General features: G+C 45.7%; 1 protein-coding gene across 2 annotated transcripts in view; it reads right to left on the bottom strand.

Moving 5' to 3' along the window:
- Window positions 1-19,041, bottom strand: part of DPYSL2 (dihydropyrimidinase like 2) — a 52,681-nt gene that overhangs the window by 28,672 nt on the left and 4,968 nt on the right. The window contains exons 1-3 of one of the 2 annotated variants that reach the window (XM_068421340.1): window positions 13,424-13,771; window positions 10,190-10,278; window positions 8,662-8,846 (exon numbers count right to left, since the gene is read on the bottom strand). In XM_068421340.1, coding sequence (XP_068277441.1) covers window positions 8,662-8,846; window positions 10,190-10,278; window positions 13,424-13,462 — 313 coding nt within the window. In that variant the 5' untranslated portion in view covers window positions 13,463-13,771. Of the gene's footprint in view, window positions 1-8,661; window positions 8,847-10,189; window positions 10,279-13,423; window positions 13,772-19,041 lie in introns of those variants that run through there. The other variant, XM_068421339.1, reaches the window with a different exon arrangement.

The raw sequence follows: 19,041 nt of genomic DNA, 5'->3' as shown, positions 1-19,041 counted from the left end.
ACTTTTTCAATTCACAATGGATATAGAGCCTTTGCACATGAGTCTGAAAAGTACATTGTACCCCATCACTAACTGAACTCTTCTCTTCGGACACCAACATAAATCCTGAGAAATCTTATCTGAAATAAAGAAAAGTCTATTGGGAAGTATCATTAACTGACACGCATTTCTGGAATGAGATTTTTGAAGCTATATTGGGTTACACTATCTCTTGCTGTGCTATGCTTTGGGAGCTTTCTCCCTCCTTCTCCTTTGCACAAAAGCAATGCTGTGTACGAGATCCATCGTTCTCAAGGAACTCCTGCACCAGCTCATGTGCCTGTAGGCTGTGCCGGGGAATTTCATTCATATGTAAAACAACACAGAGTCCCCCAGATTCCAAAAATATACACACTGCATATGTAACTGCTTCCAGGAACAAAGCAATCTGGTGAAAATATGCCCTAGAAGTGGTCAGGAAGGGGAACTTCCAAAAGCACAGTCCTTTCTGATGGGCTTTAAACATTCACTGAGACATTTTCCAGTGAACATTTGCATGTTAAAGTCTAACGGTTCCTCCTAGTACTTAAAATAGGCTTTCAGGATCCAGGAAGCCAAAAGCACTTTATACACACAGGGCCCACCGCGTCTCTCCCTCACACAGGGTTGTTCCTTTTGTTTGTATCCTGACAGTAACCAGAGCTGGGTGTCTGCATCTCCAGGGACTGGGTGTCTGCATCCGCACGGATCCCACCTGGGAGGGACAGGGATCCCATTGCTAGGCGGCATCCAGCGTTTCACACGTTGGGCTCTCACGCAGCTCTACATAAAAATAATCACTTTGTACTTGCACTATGAGGGTCTAGGTGAACTTAACTAATTTCAATTAAAGCTTACAAGTCCTCAGCAACAAAGCCACCTCCCATTGTGGACAGCTAGCAACTAGCATGGAGAAATTAAATGACATACCCATCGTCACAGAGGTTGTCCTAACACTAACTGTAGTTTATGAAGGGAAGAAAAGCGTTTTCCCAGAAGCCATAACTCTTAAGTGCCCATCGCCACATTCCTTTCAAATGCACATGGCTTCCATGGGAGTTAGGGTTGTGCAAAGATGCAGGCACAGCCCCAAGCTGGTAACAACTGGCAATTTATAAGCATGATTAAAGTATGCTAGACAGGAGGAGCTGATTTGTATTCCTTAAACATTTCTCCCTCTCACCAGAAAGATTAAAAAAAAATCCAGTTTCTAAGAAACAGACGGGATCTATGAACAGAAGGCACAGTGGCTGAAGGAAAGATGGAAAAAGACTCTGCTGACCCAAGACGTCAAATTCCACTCTACAGACAGCACTCACCCAAATCCACCCCAAGTTAAAATACTGCATTTAGTTCTCGCCATCACTTCTTTCAGGCATCACTTGCTTCCTTCTCCTGACACGCAAAGCTAATTCCCAATGCGGAAAGTTAAAAGCTCCTGTCTGACAAGGATGGTTTCTGCTGAGTCAAGCTCACGGGAAGGTAAAAGCAGCCAAAGGATTGAACACGGGTAAGAAGGCAAAAATCCATGCCCAGAAAAACAAGCCAAGAAAAGAGCTTGAGGCACCATTTCCTCCTGTTTCTTTTAAGACCTTGTCTCAACTTGAAGGTGATTAAGACAGGTTATCTAGCAAGATTTAACACACATGCCCTGAAAACCTATCACAGACAGCTAATGATGTTACATTAACAGAGGTGGATAATTGTATTTTATTTTTTTAAGATTGCTTTTCAATCTACGGTAGACAGGCTTTAGCTGGAGGACCCAACTTTTACACCTGCACCCTTCAAAGCATCACATGCGTTTCCCACTGATGTAAGGGGCTATGTAAGACACAACACATTGGTGATATCCCTTAGCTCTTTACTTCTCCTGTGTGTCATCCATAAGGGATGAGAGCACTGGAGACGTGAAAGCAAGAAAAGCATTTTAAAAACAGCCCTTCAAACAAAAGAGCATGAACTCTTCTCCATGCAGTGGGAAAGCAGCGCTACTGATCCCAACCACTACATGGAGTAAGAGGTACAAAGTGCTATTGCATAAACAGACAACAGTGGTTATTTCTCCTGAGTGAGTGCCAAATCCCTCTTTTTGGATGCATGGAAAAATCTAGGTCAGTCACATCTGCAGGAAGACGGCTGCACCGTCAGTGGTGTTGCCATTTCAACATTCATTTGTTCACACTACATCAGTCTCTGGGCTCCGGCACGTGTGGGACAGCCTCCATCCGCTCCTTCCTCCGCAGTGACGGGGTGGAGGGTCCAGAGCAGAATGGGGCAAAACAGAAATGAAGCAAGGGCCCCTCTCACCTGCTCTTTACAAAAAATCAGTGTTGCCAAAGAGGCAGAAGGCTGGGAGAGAAGCGAGGGCCAGGACTCAGAGCAGCTCTGGGGAACACAGAAGATGGGAAAATAGGAAAAATCTACTGATGAACTTACAAACAAGCCGCACTGGACTGCAGTGGTTTCACAGGACTCCAGCCCAAAACCAGACACTGCTGATCTCACCTTTCAGCACTAAGAAGGAAAGATGGCCCAGCTGGTAGGCAGAGGCATTAGCCTGACTCTCTGACAGCCAGGGTTAAAGACACTATCACCATAACCTCAGGCAAAGCTACACAGCTCCTACAGCCCTCGTCTGCTCCTCACAGGAGCCTGTTCTCTCAGCAGCAAAGAGATGACAAACAATAGCTGCAGCCCAAAGGGGAAAAAAAAATGCACACAATAACACACAACGTAGGCTGAGGACTGAACAGCTGTTTCCGTCTGTGCGAACTGGCAAGAGACATCAAGGGCTTGGCAGAGCCGTTTCGTTCACTTCCAACGAGACCCCTTTGGAAACCCCACCAGAACAATAGAAGAGATCCCATCCCGCAGCACGGCAGCATCGCAGGGATGGCTGGAAGCAGAGCCGGCCCCAGCAAGGCAGGCTGGCAGCCGTACAGGAGCTGCACACCCTACTGCAGGCAGAGGTGCCTAATGGACTTAGAGGGGTTTAAAAGCTTGAGAAGAGCAGCTCCCAACGGGGGAGCGCCCACCCCTGTTTACAGACCAACTTTCTCATTAATGATTTTAAGCCCGTTCTGAATGAAAGCAACAAACCCATCAGCAGGAAGCTGGGAGTCAGTGAAGCGAACAAGATTTAGCATGAATCAGTGCAGAGGCTGAAGAGTGTAGGGGTATAAAAAGCATGGAGGGGAGCTGGGGAGAGGAGAGAAAGGGCCGGAGGGACTCTGCGCTCCTGTGTGGTAATGTCATTATCCTAATAACAGAGTTCAAGGAAGCCTCTACCCATATAAATCACCAATAATCTTTTATACAAGCAAGCAGACATTTTCATTAAATTTCTAGAGAATTAAACATTTCTTTGCTGCAGAAGAACAACCTCCAGCTGCTAGAAAGTGAAACAAGTCATACACCCCAACGCAGCCCGTCTGAAGTGCTAGTCCCCAGCTGCACAGTTCCTCTTTTATCTCTGCTACTGGGTGCAAAAAGGAACAAAATTCGGGCTGGTGTCTGCGGAACAATGCAGTGCTGTGTACACACAGCCACAGAGACTTGGTGAGACACTGCAGCTCTGTGGTCACTGCCCTTGGACTCAAAACACTTGGTTTTATACTTCCAGCTCGGCCGCAAGTTACTCCACAACCACCACTGTGCCACCTCCTTCTGTGTCTGTGTTTCCATCCTCCTCCTTTGCCCACCATTTGGACTCTTGCTCTCTACCAGGATAGGACTAACCTTGATAATACAGAATAGCAGCACCCAATAGGGTAGAATATGATCTAGTCTTCACTAGTGGGTCTAAATACTATCCCACGCCAAGTTGCCCATGCTCTTTTCTAAACCATATTCTAAGCTCACATTATTGCAGTTTTAGACTCTGATCTCCTTTGAGGCAGCTCCATTCTCTCAAGTCATGCTCAGTTCAAAAACCGAGAGGTGGGGAAGCATGCTAGACTGGAAACATTGCCTTCTAGCAAGGTGGTGATCTTCAGGATGACCTGGGAGACCTGGTGTCAACTCACTACAAATGTGATTGTAGCTGAGCAGCTAACGCCCTCCTGAAAACCTCGGCCATCCTGCACACGAGCTCTCTCTTTAATAGCAGGGTAAAGCATTAGGAAGCCGTTTGCAGCCCATGTAAAGTTCCCCTTCGTTTTCTGAACCTCCCAAGATACAAAGGCTCATATCCCTAGTGTACATTCTCCATGTTATTAGGATAACTGCTAGTCAAGTTCAAAAGGCAGCTGGCTTCCAAGTCACCAAGCCAGAAAGAGCTATAATTTCTCTCACTGTAATTTCTCTCTATGATTATAACAGTGGTTGACTGAGTCAACACAGGCAATGTCAGCAAGCGATTTCACTCAAGGACAGCAGATACCCAGGAAGAAGCACAGTCTTTGGGAGGGGGGGTGAAATGTGTGTGGGAGCTGGCCTGGATAGATGCAGTTCTCACTAGGACATTAAACAGGCTAGAGGATCAGAGAGCCAGTAAATACACACAGCTTAGCTTCATCCTTTCTGAAGGGTTAGGAGCAGAGAAAGGCAATCCTGCCTCTACTGAAATCAGGGGAAGTTTTACCATTGATTTTGATACGGATTTCACCCATCACAGTTAATAAGCGACCAAACCATCACAAGACTTGGAGAGGCCACCCTGTTCTTAGCAGTGATATCTAATAGCTCCAGGGACTGTTTTATACGCTAGAGCATCAACCTGTCTCAAGTTGGGATGACCGGGGCTCAAAAATGCCATCTTTAGCTCAACAAAAGTGTGGCTCCACAGGCTCCACGGATGAGAAACAGCTTCTTGTAAAGGGCAACTTTGGACAGAGTCCTTTTCCATAACAACTCCAGGAGGACTGTCCTCTTTCCATGGAATACAGGGGAGCTTAGGGAAGCTACCCTGAACGAGCTAGAGCCTATCTAATACTCCTCTCTCCTCCAAAGTCTTCTGCAGATCATCCTGGAATCCTCCCTTCAACTTAATACCCAAACACTGCATTCTGACATTTTAAAAGGGCAACAATCCAAGTTTTTTCCAGAGTAACGTTATCCTAAACCATGCGCAGTGCTCTTCACCCTCGCCTGACACACCCACACTGATATTGTTTTAAGGCAGGGACGGAGAAAGGACCATGCAAATTGCCATTTCAGAAAACAATCGTATCACAGTACGTCATTTCACCTCTCAGCAGCTCTGCACAGCAAAACCAACTGTTTTTTTTTCTTACATTAGCAAAGTCAGCTGGAGTCTTGCCTTTGGCACTGAAGAGGGTAGAGACAGAAGGATCATAGCTGGGATTCCTGTACAGATGGCCTCCGTGGAACGAGTAGCTAGAAGAAGAAATTGGCCCTAACTCCTGAGCGAAGCACCCTCGACTGGAGAGCCCTGGGGGAAGGCAGGTGAAGTGGAGCAGAAAAGGGCTAATGCAGACCATCACCGCCAGCCACTCTGCCTCATTCCAGCTGACTAGGGGATGAGGAGTTGGGAAGCACTGGTTGGAACCAGATCTGCTTCCCAGCAGGATAAATCTCCACTGGTCCTACACAGAAAATGGGGCTGCTCTGCTTGATACCAGTTGATACCAGTTGAGAGTTGGATTCTCCTCTCTCTGATGCTGTAGTAATGAATTTACTTTAAAGGGGAACGGAAGTAAATGAGAACAGGGCTTGGAAACAATAGGTTACATTCTTGAACTCCCGTGTGCTTCCCTTGGATGTGTTTGCCGTGAGAATTAAAGGAACAACATTGAATTTGATCTGAGCTGAAAATGAAGTTCACCGAAACCAAACCAGACATACAGGGTGAATTCCTGGCACTGCCAGGATTTCACCCACAGTTTTTATAAAACCAACGATCACTAGAAAGCTATCCAAGACTCTTGTTTTAATTTCCCTGAAAAATGTACATAAAACAAATATTTCCCTACAGTGATTGTAAAGTAAACAGCCTTAAAGCACCTTCCTGCATGAAAATGGGAAACAAATTGAAGCATGAAGCTGACTAACCTGTTTTCTTGCCCAAAATGAGGGCTATGTATAAAAGAGAAAAGCAGATGGAGTAAAAGTATTTGTAAATAAATAATACAAAGTGTGCTTAAAGCACAAAGAAACATGGGTGTTTTTTTCCACAAGGCTCACATCCGTGAGGCGAGCTTTTCCAAAAAAGCCCGAAGAACAGAGGCACACTGCTAGACACGTTTCCACGAGAGGAGCATATTTTTGTTTGAAAAGTTCCAGGCACAGTATTTAAAATATACAATGACATAAATGCTAGCATGTCATTTTCAGGCTGCCATTTGTTTGTGATATTATGAATCTAGTTCACTAAACATTGTTCTATTTATCATCAAAGAAAAAATGCTGCAATCAACCACAACTCCCACCTGCTTTGGGAAAAACCAAAGGCCACCCACCAAGAGCATGTTCACAAGGGCAGTTCTGCGTGATTCCTTGTGGAAAAACATTTTTGCAAATGGTATAATTTTGCTAAGAAGAGAACAGCTGAGCTGACACAGAGCAGAGGCTCCAAAGCTTTGAAGTCGAGTTGGATTATTTATCCTGCTTTCCACTATTCAGCTCCAGTTGCTGATATCCGCCCATCAGAAATGTCTCTCCATCATCCTGAGCAGTTCAGTTACGGTCCTTGCTGCTATGCTTCAGGAAGATGGTTTTTGTTCAGAGATGATTGTGTATTTTGGTATCCTAATCCCACTCAGGAAGGCAGCAAGGTCAAGTTTAGCCGCCAGCCTCCTCTAGATGGTTTGCCCATGCTCATAATCTACTTTGTGCTAATTTTTCACAGCTGTAAAATGAGAAGTTATAAAATGGGGGACTCTCCTCCAATTTCCCTAACTCAGAGATGTGCTATGAACACCATTAGTGAGATACTCAGATACTACAGCCTAAGCAACTTCTGCTTAAAACGTTTTAAAAAGTGCCATTGGGGGAGATAATGCTGGTAAAAGCTCAGATGCAGATAACAGAGAAAGTTATTTTGATCTAATTCAACTTAACAAGGAAGAACAAAATGATAATTCAAGTGAGAACCAGGTGTACTAATAACAAAGGAACAACCAATGAAACAAAGCCAATGAACTGAAGCTGAAAAGAAAATACCATTTCAGTGTTATTAATTTAAATTGACAGCAAAGATTTGAAGAAAAAATGGGTATTAGTATGCACAATGAGACCATCCACGCTACACTCCCACTTCACATTCTCTGTATGTGAGGTTATCTTCACGCACAAACTTCATACTCTACAGTGATAACATTATGAAAAATAATTTCCCAGGTCATTTTAAGGTTATTTATTTGAAGCATTAGACCAAGTTCATAGGCCAGACACGACCTCTTTGCAAGGTCCAGACCCAGAAAAAGCTTTGTTTCTGAAACACAGACAATCCAGCTGTGTTTGGACCACTGGCTCCTACTCCCAAGCCTCCACGTCAATCAATCCGAGTTCGCCCACCAGGCCAGCATCAAAGATTGCTCAAAACCATCCTCTAAGAGATGAGGATGTTCTAGTCCATAAGGAGCTAGGTTTGAACTGAGGAGAGTTAGGCTGATTCCTGGCTGTGCCTAAGATCTCTTTATATCCGTGGATCGGACAATAGACACCAGTACCTGTTCTGAGCCACGCTCTTTTATTTCTCTATACCTTAACTCCCCTCCTGTGAAATGGCAGCACCTCACAGTACATGGAAGAATGCAAGATGCTCAGATATTGTGTCACTTTACACCTTTACCCTTGATTCCCATATGCGGCAACAGACTCCAGGACGCCGTGTCACAGTTTACACGTGACCAGCTGCACTGCAACGAAGGGTTTTATTTTTTTCTCTAGCTCAAACAAGGTTAACAACAACTCACGGAGTTTTAAGATCTGGCTCTGACAAGCCAAGCATCTGTAGCCAACGCAAGCAGGGACAGATAGCCTGGAAGTCATTCATGAGGCATTTCAGAGCCAGAGGGGAACACCATGAGTGTCTAATCCTGGTGTCAGCAGAACACTCAGTCTGTCTGTCTTTTTATTTTGAGATATTTTCACTTCCCAATTTCTCTCTTCCTCCAAAAGAGGATATGAGCACAAAAGCAACAATGCTAGCAAAAATCCTGGTGCTAAAGTTACACACATAAGCGGGCATGTGCAAATCCTTAAATAAGTGGCCCAATTTTCAAAGACATATAGTACACTGGCATCAGGCTTCTGGGTGTGAACCATATGATGGACATCTACCCATAGACATCATGGAGACAGGAACTGAGGCACAGCAATGTGAAGAATCTTCTACTCATACTGGAGCCAGAGGTCAAAGTGACACTGGTTTCAGTAGGAACAGACCCAAGAATCTAGCAAAGTCACACAAGCAGCAAGGTAAACCCTGCCAACAGAGAAGACATGAGTGAAATGACTGACAGCTGCAAGATGTGGAAATCCTGGGGTCTTGCTTTTCCACCCCTTTTCGCACTCCTACACAAGCTTTTCTCAGCAACCGAAAACAGGCATCAGAAATCCCCGGCTGCTGGTACCTGGTCCAAAATATCACGTGACTTCTACATGCCACAGTTTCTGTGCTTATCTGAGAAAGAGAAAAGTAAAGCTTTCTTGGAAGAGAAAAAACAGCCAGCTTACTGATCATGGTGGTGCCCCCAGCCAGTGCAGCCTTGGTCCCTTGGAAGAAGTCATCAGCAGATGTCATCCCTTGTTCCGGCATCTGGAAGCGGGTGTGAACGTCAATCCCTCCAGGAATCACCATCCTGCCATGGGCTTCAATAGTTTTCACTCCTCCTGGCACGATCAGATTCTCTCCTATTTGCCTGGGTAAACAGGTTTCAAACAGCAAGTCAGTCACAAACAAGGCAAAGAGCCTGTAAACATACACCCTTGTGCTACTTAACCTGGCGAGTGTTTTCTTTTTCCATATCAAGCAACACACAGGATCAGCACACATAGCTGACAATATTTTGTTCTTTCCCTTGAAGCAGTTGCATAATTGAGAGCAAAGTGTGCAATTACTTCGGGACCTTGGGGCAATATTAGACTTAACAGGAAGGAAAAGAAGGAGCCACACTGGCAGGCAGCTGGAGAAGGGACCATGCAGATAATCAGATGATCGCTGCAGCAAACATAGCAAGAGCCTTGTGAGCAGCTTTACTGGGACTGGACTGGGGTTGCCCAGTGGCAGTTCAACACTTGACTCTCGCTATCTAACAGCAATTTAGATGTTTGTATTGTTTTGGGAGCACTGGAAGGATTTTTGCCTCTATATTGCCTGCTTTCCTTTTATGCACAAATATTATGTAGTCCCTGCACAAATACAAACCCATGCAGATACCGGTTACCAAATTCCAGATGAGACCCTCAAAGGTCTCTCCAGTCTAGGTCTTCACAGACATATTTTTAAAAGTGCAATAGTGGATGACACAATGCAATTAATTAGCTGTCTTTGGCTGGCTCCTTTAACTTTTAACCTTGATTAACAAAGCACATGTGCTGACCATTTAGCCAGGACAGGAAAATTCCTTGTTTGTAACCTCTGGCTTGTCCATTTTTTCCTAAGAGTAATTTTCCAAAGAAATCTGTAATATATTTAACGTGCCAGAAACGCCTGTTTCAGGACTGAAAACACTGAAGCATGCTGCAAAGAGGTCTGAACCTCAATCCTTAAACTACAGGATCATTTTTAACGTTAAGGGGGTTTGGATTGATCCTTGCATCATAGAAACATAGAAGACAGGGCTGCACGAGACCCGAAGAGGTCACCTAAGTCCAGCCCCCTACCCTAAAACAGAATTAACTGTATTAGGATGATGAACTTCGGATTCAAAATATCTTAAGTCATAACTCAGTAAAACGTTACAACACAGATAATTTCAAACATATGTGTCATCTCAGCATGGGGCTATTCAGATGGCTAAAATTAAGCACATGTAAGTACCTCCTTTGACCCACACTTTAATAACAGTGTGGTTTGGGCCCATTTGTTTATTTAACTCAACACCTTGTTTTTAAAGTTCCTCCATCAAACACCAGGGTCTATGTGAAATAGTCATTTTTTCATTGCAATTTAATATAGCTCACTGAGACTAAGTTATTCCTTGCTAACCTGCAGTACATTTCTGTATGTTTCAATCACAACACGGTATCAGGCTTCACTTACTTTATCAACCCATCTTCCATGTAAATGTCTGCATAGAAAGACTGGTCATCGTTAACTATTTTACCACCTTTGATCAGAAGACGATCACTCTGCAACAGAGAAGCATACAACAACACATATAATTATTCTGTGAGAAAGCTGACAGTCTGCAGTGTCGCTTCGGAGATAAAAGAGTAGAGACAGAAACAACCTCTGCATTATTCAAAAGTGCATGTCAAAACACCAGTCAGTTGCTGCACTTTCAACTGGAAAGATAAAATATTTTATTTCATCTGCAAGTCCTTTCATCACACTAATGATCCAAAAAAATCAGAAGGGAAAAGGAGTTGGGTTCCAGTGGGCTTGTCTACTTGGCAGCTTCACTCGTACCTGCAGTCTGCCACCATCACCTACAGCAAAAGCATTAAATAATACTTTGAGGGATGCGTAAGAGCCACATCTCTGTTTTTTCTGCCTTGGTCGTATGCAAAATTTCCTATATGCACCCACACACTGGAGTCACCACTTGGCTAACTGTGAGTCAACTGCTGTCAGGGGAATGGACCAAAAGTCTGTTGCCACGGGTTACACAACACAAACAAACTCATTTTGTCCAACTTCGTGATGTTTCGATGCAGTGGATACTTTTACTGCCTTTCCAGAGCACTACTGCATAATCAGATGGAAATAAGCACGTATTAGCAAATGAAGTTAAGGAGAAGGATTTAAAAAACAGTTATTAAAATTCCCTCCAATTAGAAGACCGTTGGGCAGGAACAGAAAGGTAATTATGACGAGGCGGCTATCAGGCAACATGCTTTTATCGCAGTCCAGGTTCCATTTCGCTTTTGCGAGACTTCAGGTCAAAACCAAATTTATCTGTTTTTGCGGCACTCATAAACAAGAGTGAAACACACTCTGAGAGCTCTGAATGGGGAGGAAAGTTAGAAGTGACTGCTACGTTCCTTCGTTCCCTACATTACAGATCCATGTATTTAAAGCAAAGCACATACACATCACACAGCGTTCAGTTTAAACTACACCTCGACCTTATATCTGCAGTTGGACTTACTCTGATTCTCTTTCCTCCTCCCAAAAATGTCTTTGTAAGAGAACAAAGCTATCCAAAGACTGGTGAAGCCAAAAGCTGACTTCTAGAAGGGGCAGAAAGCACAAATTTAACTTGGTGGTGCCTTGAACTTACAGCAAATACATCTAAGACAGCGACAGTGGTGTTCAGGGCCCTTATTTCGAGCCTGGACTCCGCTGGTCAAAAGGAAGAAAAGAATCCGGCATTTTCCCAAAGAGCTTACAATAAAACTGAAGACTTGGAGCACCAGGTTCTCAACTGACACAAGCTGACATGGCTCTTAACACCAAAAGGGCTACATGAATTGCACCAGCTATTGATTTATACCATTATATCCATCTTTTATATAACTGCTAAACATCTATGAGCTGTTAAGTGTCTCTCCTTCCCGTCCCTTTTTTTCCTCCTCCTTCCTCCTACTGCTGCAACGAAGAGTTTCCCCAAATAACACCACCAATTCCAAAAACAAAGAAAGAAAACCCCAAGATTTAAATTTTGGATCTGCTGTGAATGCCAATAAGCCTGAATGAATTAACTTGGGGCGTGAAAAACCCACTTGTCTTTCAACGCCAGCCTCTACAGCAAACTGTCCTGCGTGTTTACCATTTCCAGAAACACTGCAGTATTTATGCCCACCTCTAGTGCAGACTCCTCGTGCTATTAAAAAGGCTGGCTACTAATGAAATCAGCTAGTTTGGCCATTGATGTCACTGACAGCCCAAGTCCTAATGCATCAATTAGGAAAGAAAAAAAAATATATATATAGTGACCAACAAAAACGCAGCCTAGACCATTTTAACGACGCTCTAAATGCTTCTGCTAGGAAACAGGTCTCCTGCTGCGGCTGCACGGTAGGCTGTGAAATCAGCGCGAATCCTTCTGCTCGTTTCAACCACCTTGGAGACAAAAGCGCACGCAGTTTGCAACCGTGGGAGGGCCTGCCACTAAATCTGTATCTATCTACCCTACTGATGCAGTCAAAACAGGACGGCTAGACACCGATTATCCTCCTTCTTCAAGCATTAGTCTCCGTAGATCAATTCCAGGTTTATACAACAGCAAGTAAGACCAGAATCTGATTTTTTCTATCCCTTATCTTTACAGGAGAATTGCATCGGGTGCACACCACATAAATCTGATCATTCAGTCATAAGAAAAATGCGTCACACTACTTTTGGCCCGTGACAGCAATTCAGCAGCAACCTTATCATTATTTAAACACAGGCATCTTTTTAAGCTCTCTACCCTTGGACTCTTGGAGGGAAACTATTCCCCCCCCCCTCAAAAAAAAAAAAAAAGAGGATGCTCAATTTATCACATAACGATTTTGTGCGTCCCCTGCATTTCCTAATCATCATTTAAAACCTAACTGTACAGCCCAACGGCTCCCGCACAACCGTCACACTTCAAAGCTCCATTTCAGAGCTCACTTCTCTGCCTCCGAGGCTGAGGCAGGAGGACGGGGATGGGTGTGTCCGCGGGGCTGGGAGCAGGAGCCGCTGCGCTGCTGCCAATAATGAACAACTCTGTGTCAAAAAAAAAAGATAAATGGCTGTACCAGCCCGTTAGATGCGAATATCTTGCCTTACGTAACGAAAAGTTAGTATCCTCGGGGCTGCAATACCTGCCCTACATCGGCTCCCACGACAACGGAATCAAGGGAGGGGTTTATATAACGGCTCCTTCCCTTTTCCCCCAGGACTGCATCGGGGAGTGGACCGAAACGTCTGCCTTGCGAGAAGCTTCTCGGGGAAGAAAAGGAAACCCTGCTCCAGCGCCAGCGCCTGCCCGCCGGGGCAGGGGGCTCCGGCCGACCCCCCCGCGCCCCGGAGCCGCCCTGGGGGTCCATCCCCATCCGCCCCGCAGCCCCCCCGGCGGAGGTGCCGCTGGCCCCGCTGCTCTCCCGGCTGCAGGCGCTACCGCGGCTCGGCTCCGCGGGCGATGCTGCTCAAACCCCGCTCAGCACCCCGCGGCTCTCCCGGCCCGCACCCCCTCCCCTCTCCCCCGTGCCCCCAGCCGCGCTGCAGCACAGGAAGCGCCGCATTAGACCCTGATCTTATTATCCTGCCACAAACCCCTGCCATCGCCCTGCGAACACACAAAGGGCTTAATCCCCGCGCACCCCTCCCCCTTCCCCGCTTTTATTCCCGAGCACTTCAACTCACCGTGATCCGTGGAATATTTTTCTTCCCCTGATAAGACATCTTGGGAAATCACTCCCCAATTTATTTATTTAATTTTTTTTTTTTTTTTTTTTTGCGGGGAGAGGCGGGGCGGCTGCTGTATCGCTATTGTCTCTTGTGCAGCAACTGCTCCCCGACCTCCCCTCCAGCGGAAAAAAAAAAAAATAGTAATAATAAAATAGAACAAAAATCAATCCCCCAATCCCAAATCAATGCGATCACAAGGAAGGGGAGCGGAGGGTCCGCCGGGGAGGGCGCGGCGCGACGGGGAGGCGAGCCCTGCTCTCCGCAATGGCAGGAAGGGGAGAAGCAGCCACCCCTGCGCGTCTCCCTTTCTTCCCTCTGCCCGGAGCCCAGCCCAGCCCCGCTCAGCTCAGCCCAGCCCAGCCCAGCCCAGCCCAGCCCTGGCCACGCTGGGAGGGGGCGAGCGCCGCCAGCAACAACAGCGGCGGCGGAGCGCGGCGGCAGCGGCGCATGCGCCTCGGCCGCTCCCGTCCCTCTGCCCGGCAGGGGGGGACGCGCAGCTCAGGGCTCCATTGGCTGAGCGCATAGAGGGGATGCAAATGAGCGGCGGCCGCCGTGCAATGGGGAGAGGAGAAAGCGCCGATATGCAAAGTGGCGCAGTTGAGACGTCACTGCGGCGGCGGGTCCTGCAGCGCGGGGCGGGGGAGGGCGGGAAGCGGGCGCCGCCGCCGGCCCGCCGCACCCGCCCCGCGGCGGGGCCGGGCTGCTGCAGAGCGGCGGCTCCGCGGAGCTGCCGGGGCGGGAGGGGGGACGCGGCGGCTGCCGGCCGCGCCCCGCAGCGGGCCCAGGACCTGCGGCGCGGCCGCGGAAGGAGCCCCCGCTCCGGGTCTGCGGCCACCCTCCTGCTACCCCCGCCGGGGCTGCGAGCCCAGCGGGAGGAGAGGAGGCTGCCCGGGGAGCTGGAAACCGCGCTGCCCTCCATCTTCTTTGTCCCACCCCGCCCTTCTTGGCGCTACCGGAGCACAAAGCTGTTCGGAAGCATTAGCAAATTGTGGGGGGGAAAAAAAAATAAGATTTGAAGCCGTTCCCGGCCCTTTGCTTTCCGAGCCTGGCAGCCGTGCTTTCTAAACGCCATCTCCCACACCTCCTCGTCCAGAAAATACAGCCCAGATTCAGGTCCCCCCTCCTGTGGTCACTAATCTGAAGCTTTAGTGCCAGGGAAATGTGGGGTCAGAGCTACGCGCACAGGCATGGCGGTCCCCTCCAGCCACGCTGGCCATTCCTCACTATTCCAGTGCTGCAAACTCCATGTTCAATGTTCAGTCACACTTGGAGTCTTACATTTCTCAGTCCCTGAACTCCATAAGCTGGTACTTCAAGGAAAGAAATGCATTAAATGGCATAAATATTTCCTTGTTATTTACAGCGCACTTGCTCCAGTACAACAGAGAGAGAAGGGATTCACGGCCAGAGTGTGGGCTAACCATTCAAAATACATCTGTTTGCACCAGTTCCTCTTACAGGGGTTGCTCTGGAGGAATGTACAAGACACCTTTTGCAGAACTCATAAACACCACAAATCCACTTCTGTCTGAAGGTTACAACAGACAATTAATGACTGACAAAAGACTTACCTTCTTCCCTCAATCACAGGTCAACATCATGTCACCCAAAGCAAACTGCAAGCTTCTCCTATCACAAAACATACTGATCTTTACATACCCAAATGGTGCTGTAAAACAACGTGCGCAACCCATGAGAAATTAAACCCTTTGGTATATTACTCCAGTAAATCATTATAAAGGCAACATCTGTTCAAACAGATGACTATTGGGACCATTTATGTACATTAGTGCACAGGAAGCTATAAGGAAAAGAGTAAAAGAGCTTTTCCTGAGTAAAGGTAGGGCATCAGGCAACACTTAAGTAGCTAATATGCCAATCAGTTAATATCCAATTAGTAGTAAATGAAAAAGTGGCTCATGACAGTAGCAAAATGATTAATTTGTTAGCCTGCAGGGTTTTACTTTGATTTAATGACTAGAATAGACAATACTAAATGAGTTATCCTGCCCTGCTCTGATCTGTGATGGAAGAAGTTTTGAAACCTCAGCATATTTTTGCTCAGAACACAGAAGAAGGCATCTACATCAGATTTCTAAATTTAGACAGCACAACTGTTCCTTTTTCCTCTTTAATGCTAGCTTTCCTCCTCAATTTTACATCTGAATGGTTTCTTGCCTTTGCTTGCCAGGTAAAAGAGTGTCTTCAGCTATCAAAGAGGAAGCAAATATTGCGTAAGGGTTTGAGAGAGAGCATCAAGGCCCTTGAGCAGCTGAGATGTGCTCAGTCCAGCCACCATTTCAAGATCCTGCCCTGGCAGCAGCGTGATTGCAGAGGAACGACCACAAATATGGGCGCAGGAAACCATTCACCTCCAGCACTGACTCGCATCCCTGACCTTGGGCAGGTGATTTCTCCACATTATGATAAAAGTTGTGGAACAGCAGTCCTGGCAGAAGAAATAGATGCACCTTCTAAGGGGATGATGTAATCAGCAGGCTAATATTTCTAAAGCTATTCTCATCTGCTCAAAGATAGCTATGTAAAGTATTTTTTTAAAAAGGCAATCCTTACTGCACATGGGCCTCATTCAGAACAGCAGTTCTTGAATTTTCAATACACTCTGTAACTTGAATCCAGTAGTGACTAGGTTCAGAAATTAATAACGAATCTTCAGATGACACTTAGCTTTTCTTTCCCATCACCATGTTGCAAGAACCTAAGTAGTACAGAATAAAATAAATGAAGAGATTAAAGGGCTGAAAGACATGGTCGGTCAATATTCAGCATCTACACAATGCCAAATTTTGAAAAGTTCCATATGATTTAGCGTGTACCCAAAGGCCCAGAACTGAGCTCCCAGGTGTATCTTCTACCTCCATTATACCAACTGCCAATACAAACCAATTTTCTTTCCTTTTAGCTATGAGCTAAAAGGTTGTCAAAATAAATAATTTAAAAATTATTAATGTAGTTGCCAACTGGCTTATTTAGGCTTGCTAAACAAAGGCGAGGAATGGATATTATCTGTTGTATAAACACACGTGAGGGGAGGTGATCAGGAGGGAATCTATTGAAGCCAAAGGACAATGTTGGAATGAGGACAAGCAGGGAACAGAGTCAGAAAATACCAAGATGTACATCTGCTTTTAAAAATTTTTAAGTTAAATGAAGATAACTACTTATGAAATGTCAGGGGCAGGAGTCAGGTCCTAGGTTAAACGAAGAGAGTTGAACTTGCTTCTTAAATCCTTGCAGGTCCGTACCCAGTCCAGCTGTCGTACAGTGGTGCTGTTACCTGCCAAGGCATTGCAGGAAGTGATGGGATTTCTAGATAATGTTGATGCACTTTGTCTTCCATAGATCTATTAATGCACACAGCAGGCTGAGCACACTAAAATTAGAAGGTGCTATAGAGAACAAGCGCTGCCAAATCTTCCTTGCCAAACGTTAATGAAGGAAAGCGATGAAGGATGGCTGGCCAGCCCAGCCCAGCTCCCTGACTGCAGCCGCTACGACAGGACCAGCAAGGTTGCTGCAGCCAAGTCACATCAGTGGTAGAGGAAAAGCAAAAAGAACATAAATATCTTCAATTACACTACATCAGCACTTCTGAGAGCCCTGACAAATGCCCCAAATGGCAGAACGGGGGAGGAAATGCACCAAACTGAGCATTATGGCCACATTTGCACTGCCAGCCCCTACCCCGGCCACATACAGAGCTGTGCTCTGCACTGGCTGAGTGTCTCTGGCCTCTTAAGCTTAGAGTAGTTGGGGGGTCTTTTGGCCAGTGGATACACAAGGTTGCTGTCAGCCATTTCTGCACAGATATCAGCCCGTGTAGCACACTTGTGCAGGCTCTTTGCAGCAGAAACATTTCATGTTAAAGGAACGTCTATGTCTAAATTTGTCTTCTGGAAAGGTCTAGAGGGAATATGGCACAAGAATATGAGAATCTCTGTACAGCGATAATCTATGCTAAAATAAATCATCAAGGCTTCAGTGGAAATCAATTTACATCAGCTCTGAATCTTAACTTTACCAATTCTGTGAACTACCATAATGCACTTAGCAGGGAGTTTTACTCCCACTGTGGAGTTACTGGATGGTTGGGAAAAAAGCTATCGAAAGAGCCTCTTTCTCTGTGGAATTTTAGTGTAATTGCAATAAACCCCACAGAATTTCTGCAACATCCGATTGCTTTTACTCCTACTAAATTCTTCAAGGTTTATCCACAAGGACATTTTGCTATGAAATTATAAAACCTGCAAATGGAAATACACATTTTAAAATGTAATGAAAAGAGGGGTCAGAGATGATTTAAAGCATTCTTGGAAGTATCTGAAATTCTAGCACTACAGCATCAACAAGCTCTAGATTTCCCTTTAGGCTTGTTAGATGCTAATAATCCCCACTCCCTATTGAGGAATCACCCCCTGCCAAAGTCAGCAAGGCTCTTGGTATTGCGATCAGAGGCAGCAGGACTGGCCCAAAAGAGCTGTCACGAGTTCACCGATCAGGCCCTAATTTTCTGTCATGATTCTGCCCATGCCAATTGCTGCATCAGCTCCGAGTCTCAGTGACTTGAAAGGAGTTTCCCATGGATCCAGCAACACCGTGCATCTTATGAAGTGTTGGGAGGATTAAATACAGGCTGATACATGGCAGAAGGAGCACATCTGTCCTTCCAAGAAGATGATGAAAGAACTATCCATTATTAGTCACTATAAATTAAATAATAGAGGGGAATTATACTTGCCAATGAGCATCTTTGGTTTGTTTTATTATCTTACAGGAGAAAATTAAAATTAAGTGTCATGATACGTGTGACCTCTGTAGTCATTTCTATGCTACTATGAGGAGGTAAAATCATACAACTTCTCAGAGAAATAGCCTAATTCTTTTGAATACAGATTGAGATTGCGAGGGGGGAGATTCACTTTCTAGCTACACAAACGGGTCGATAAAAATGTACATTCGATCTGCAAATTTAAATTAATCTTCCAATTGATTTTGTTTCCTTTACAATCCCAGGAAACCTTGAGAAGGTTCAGAAATAGCCTTCTAAGAAGACGATTACTGTTATAGTGTGTTTCTTAGAGGAAATGTCCTGAGCTTTTCAGGTGCCCTGCAATCTTAATTGTCCTTAAACAAGCCCAAGCTGCTGCTCCACAGTTAATTTACTGTCACGTCATGTTATCGGGACAGAGACAGCCCTCTTCAGGGTTCCAGACAGAGGTTGCTCTGTCATGGGTAGTACAATACATCACAAAAATGTGCTCTCCTCTTTAAACAGCTTACAGCCTACACTCATGCTGTGACCTTCACTGTAGTTAAATACAGCATTTCTAGAACAATGGCATGGGACATTTGGGCATCCTTGTCATTGCTCCTCCCTTTCATCCAGTGGAGAGAGTTTAGCATCTCCAGGCCCATGGGAACCATGGGTAGGGTGTAAGAAATGGCTATTTTCACAGTGATTTGCACTGTTTCTTAACATTATAATCCCTTCTCCTTCCGCCTTCTACAGGGCAAAGCGTCAGGCTCTCAGCAATTGCTGTCATTCCTTGTGT

Source organism: Nyctibius grandis, chromosome 33 (genome assembly GCF_013368605.1).
Source record: "Nyctibius grandis isolate bNycGra1 chromosome 33, bNycGra1.pri, whole genome shotgun sequence".
Taxonomy (NCBI): Eukaryota; Metazoa; Chordata; class Aves; order Nyctibiiformes; family Nyctibiidae; genus Nyctibius; species Nyctibius grandis.
This window is presented reverse-complemented; position numbering and strand designations above follow the sequence as displayed.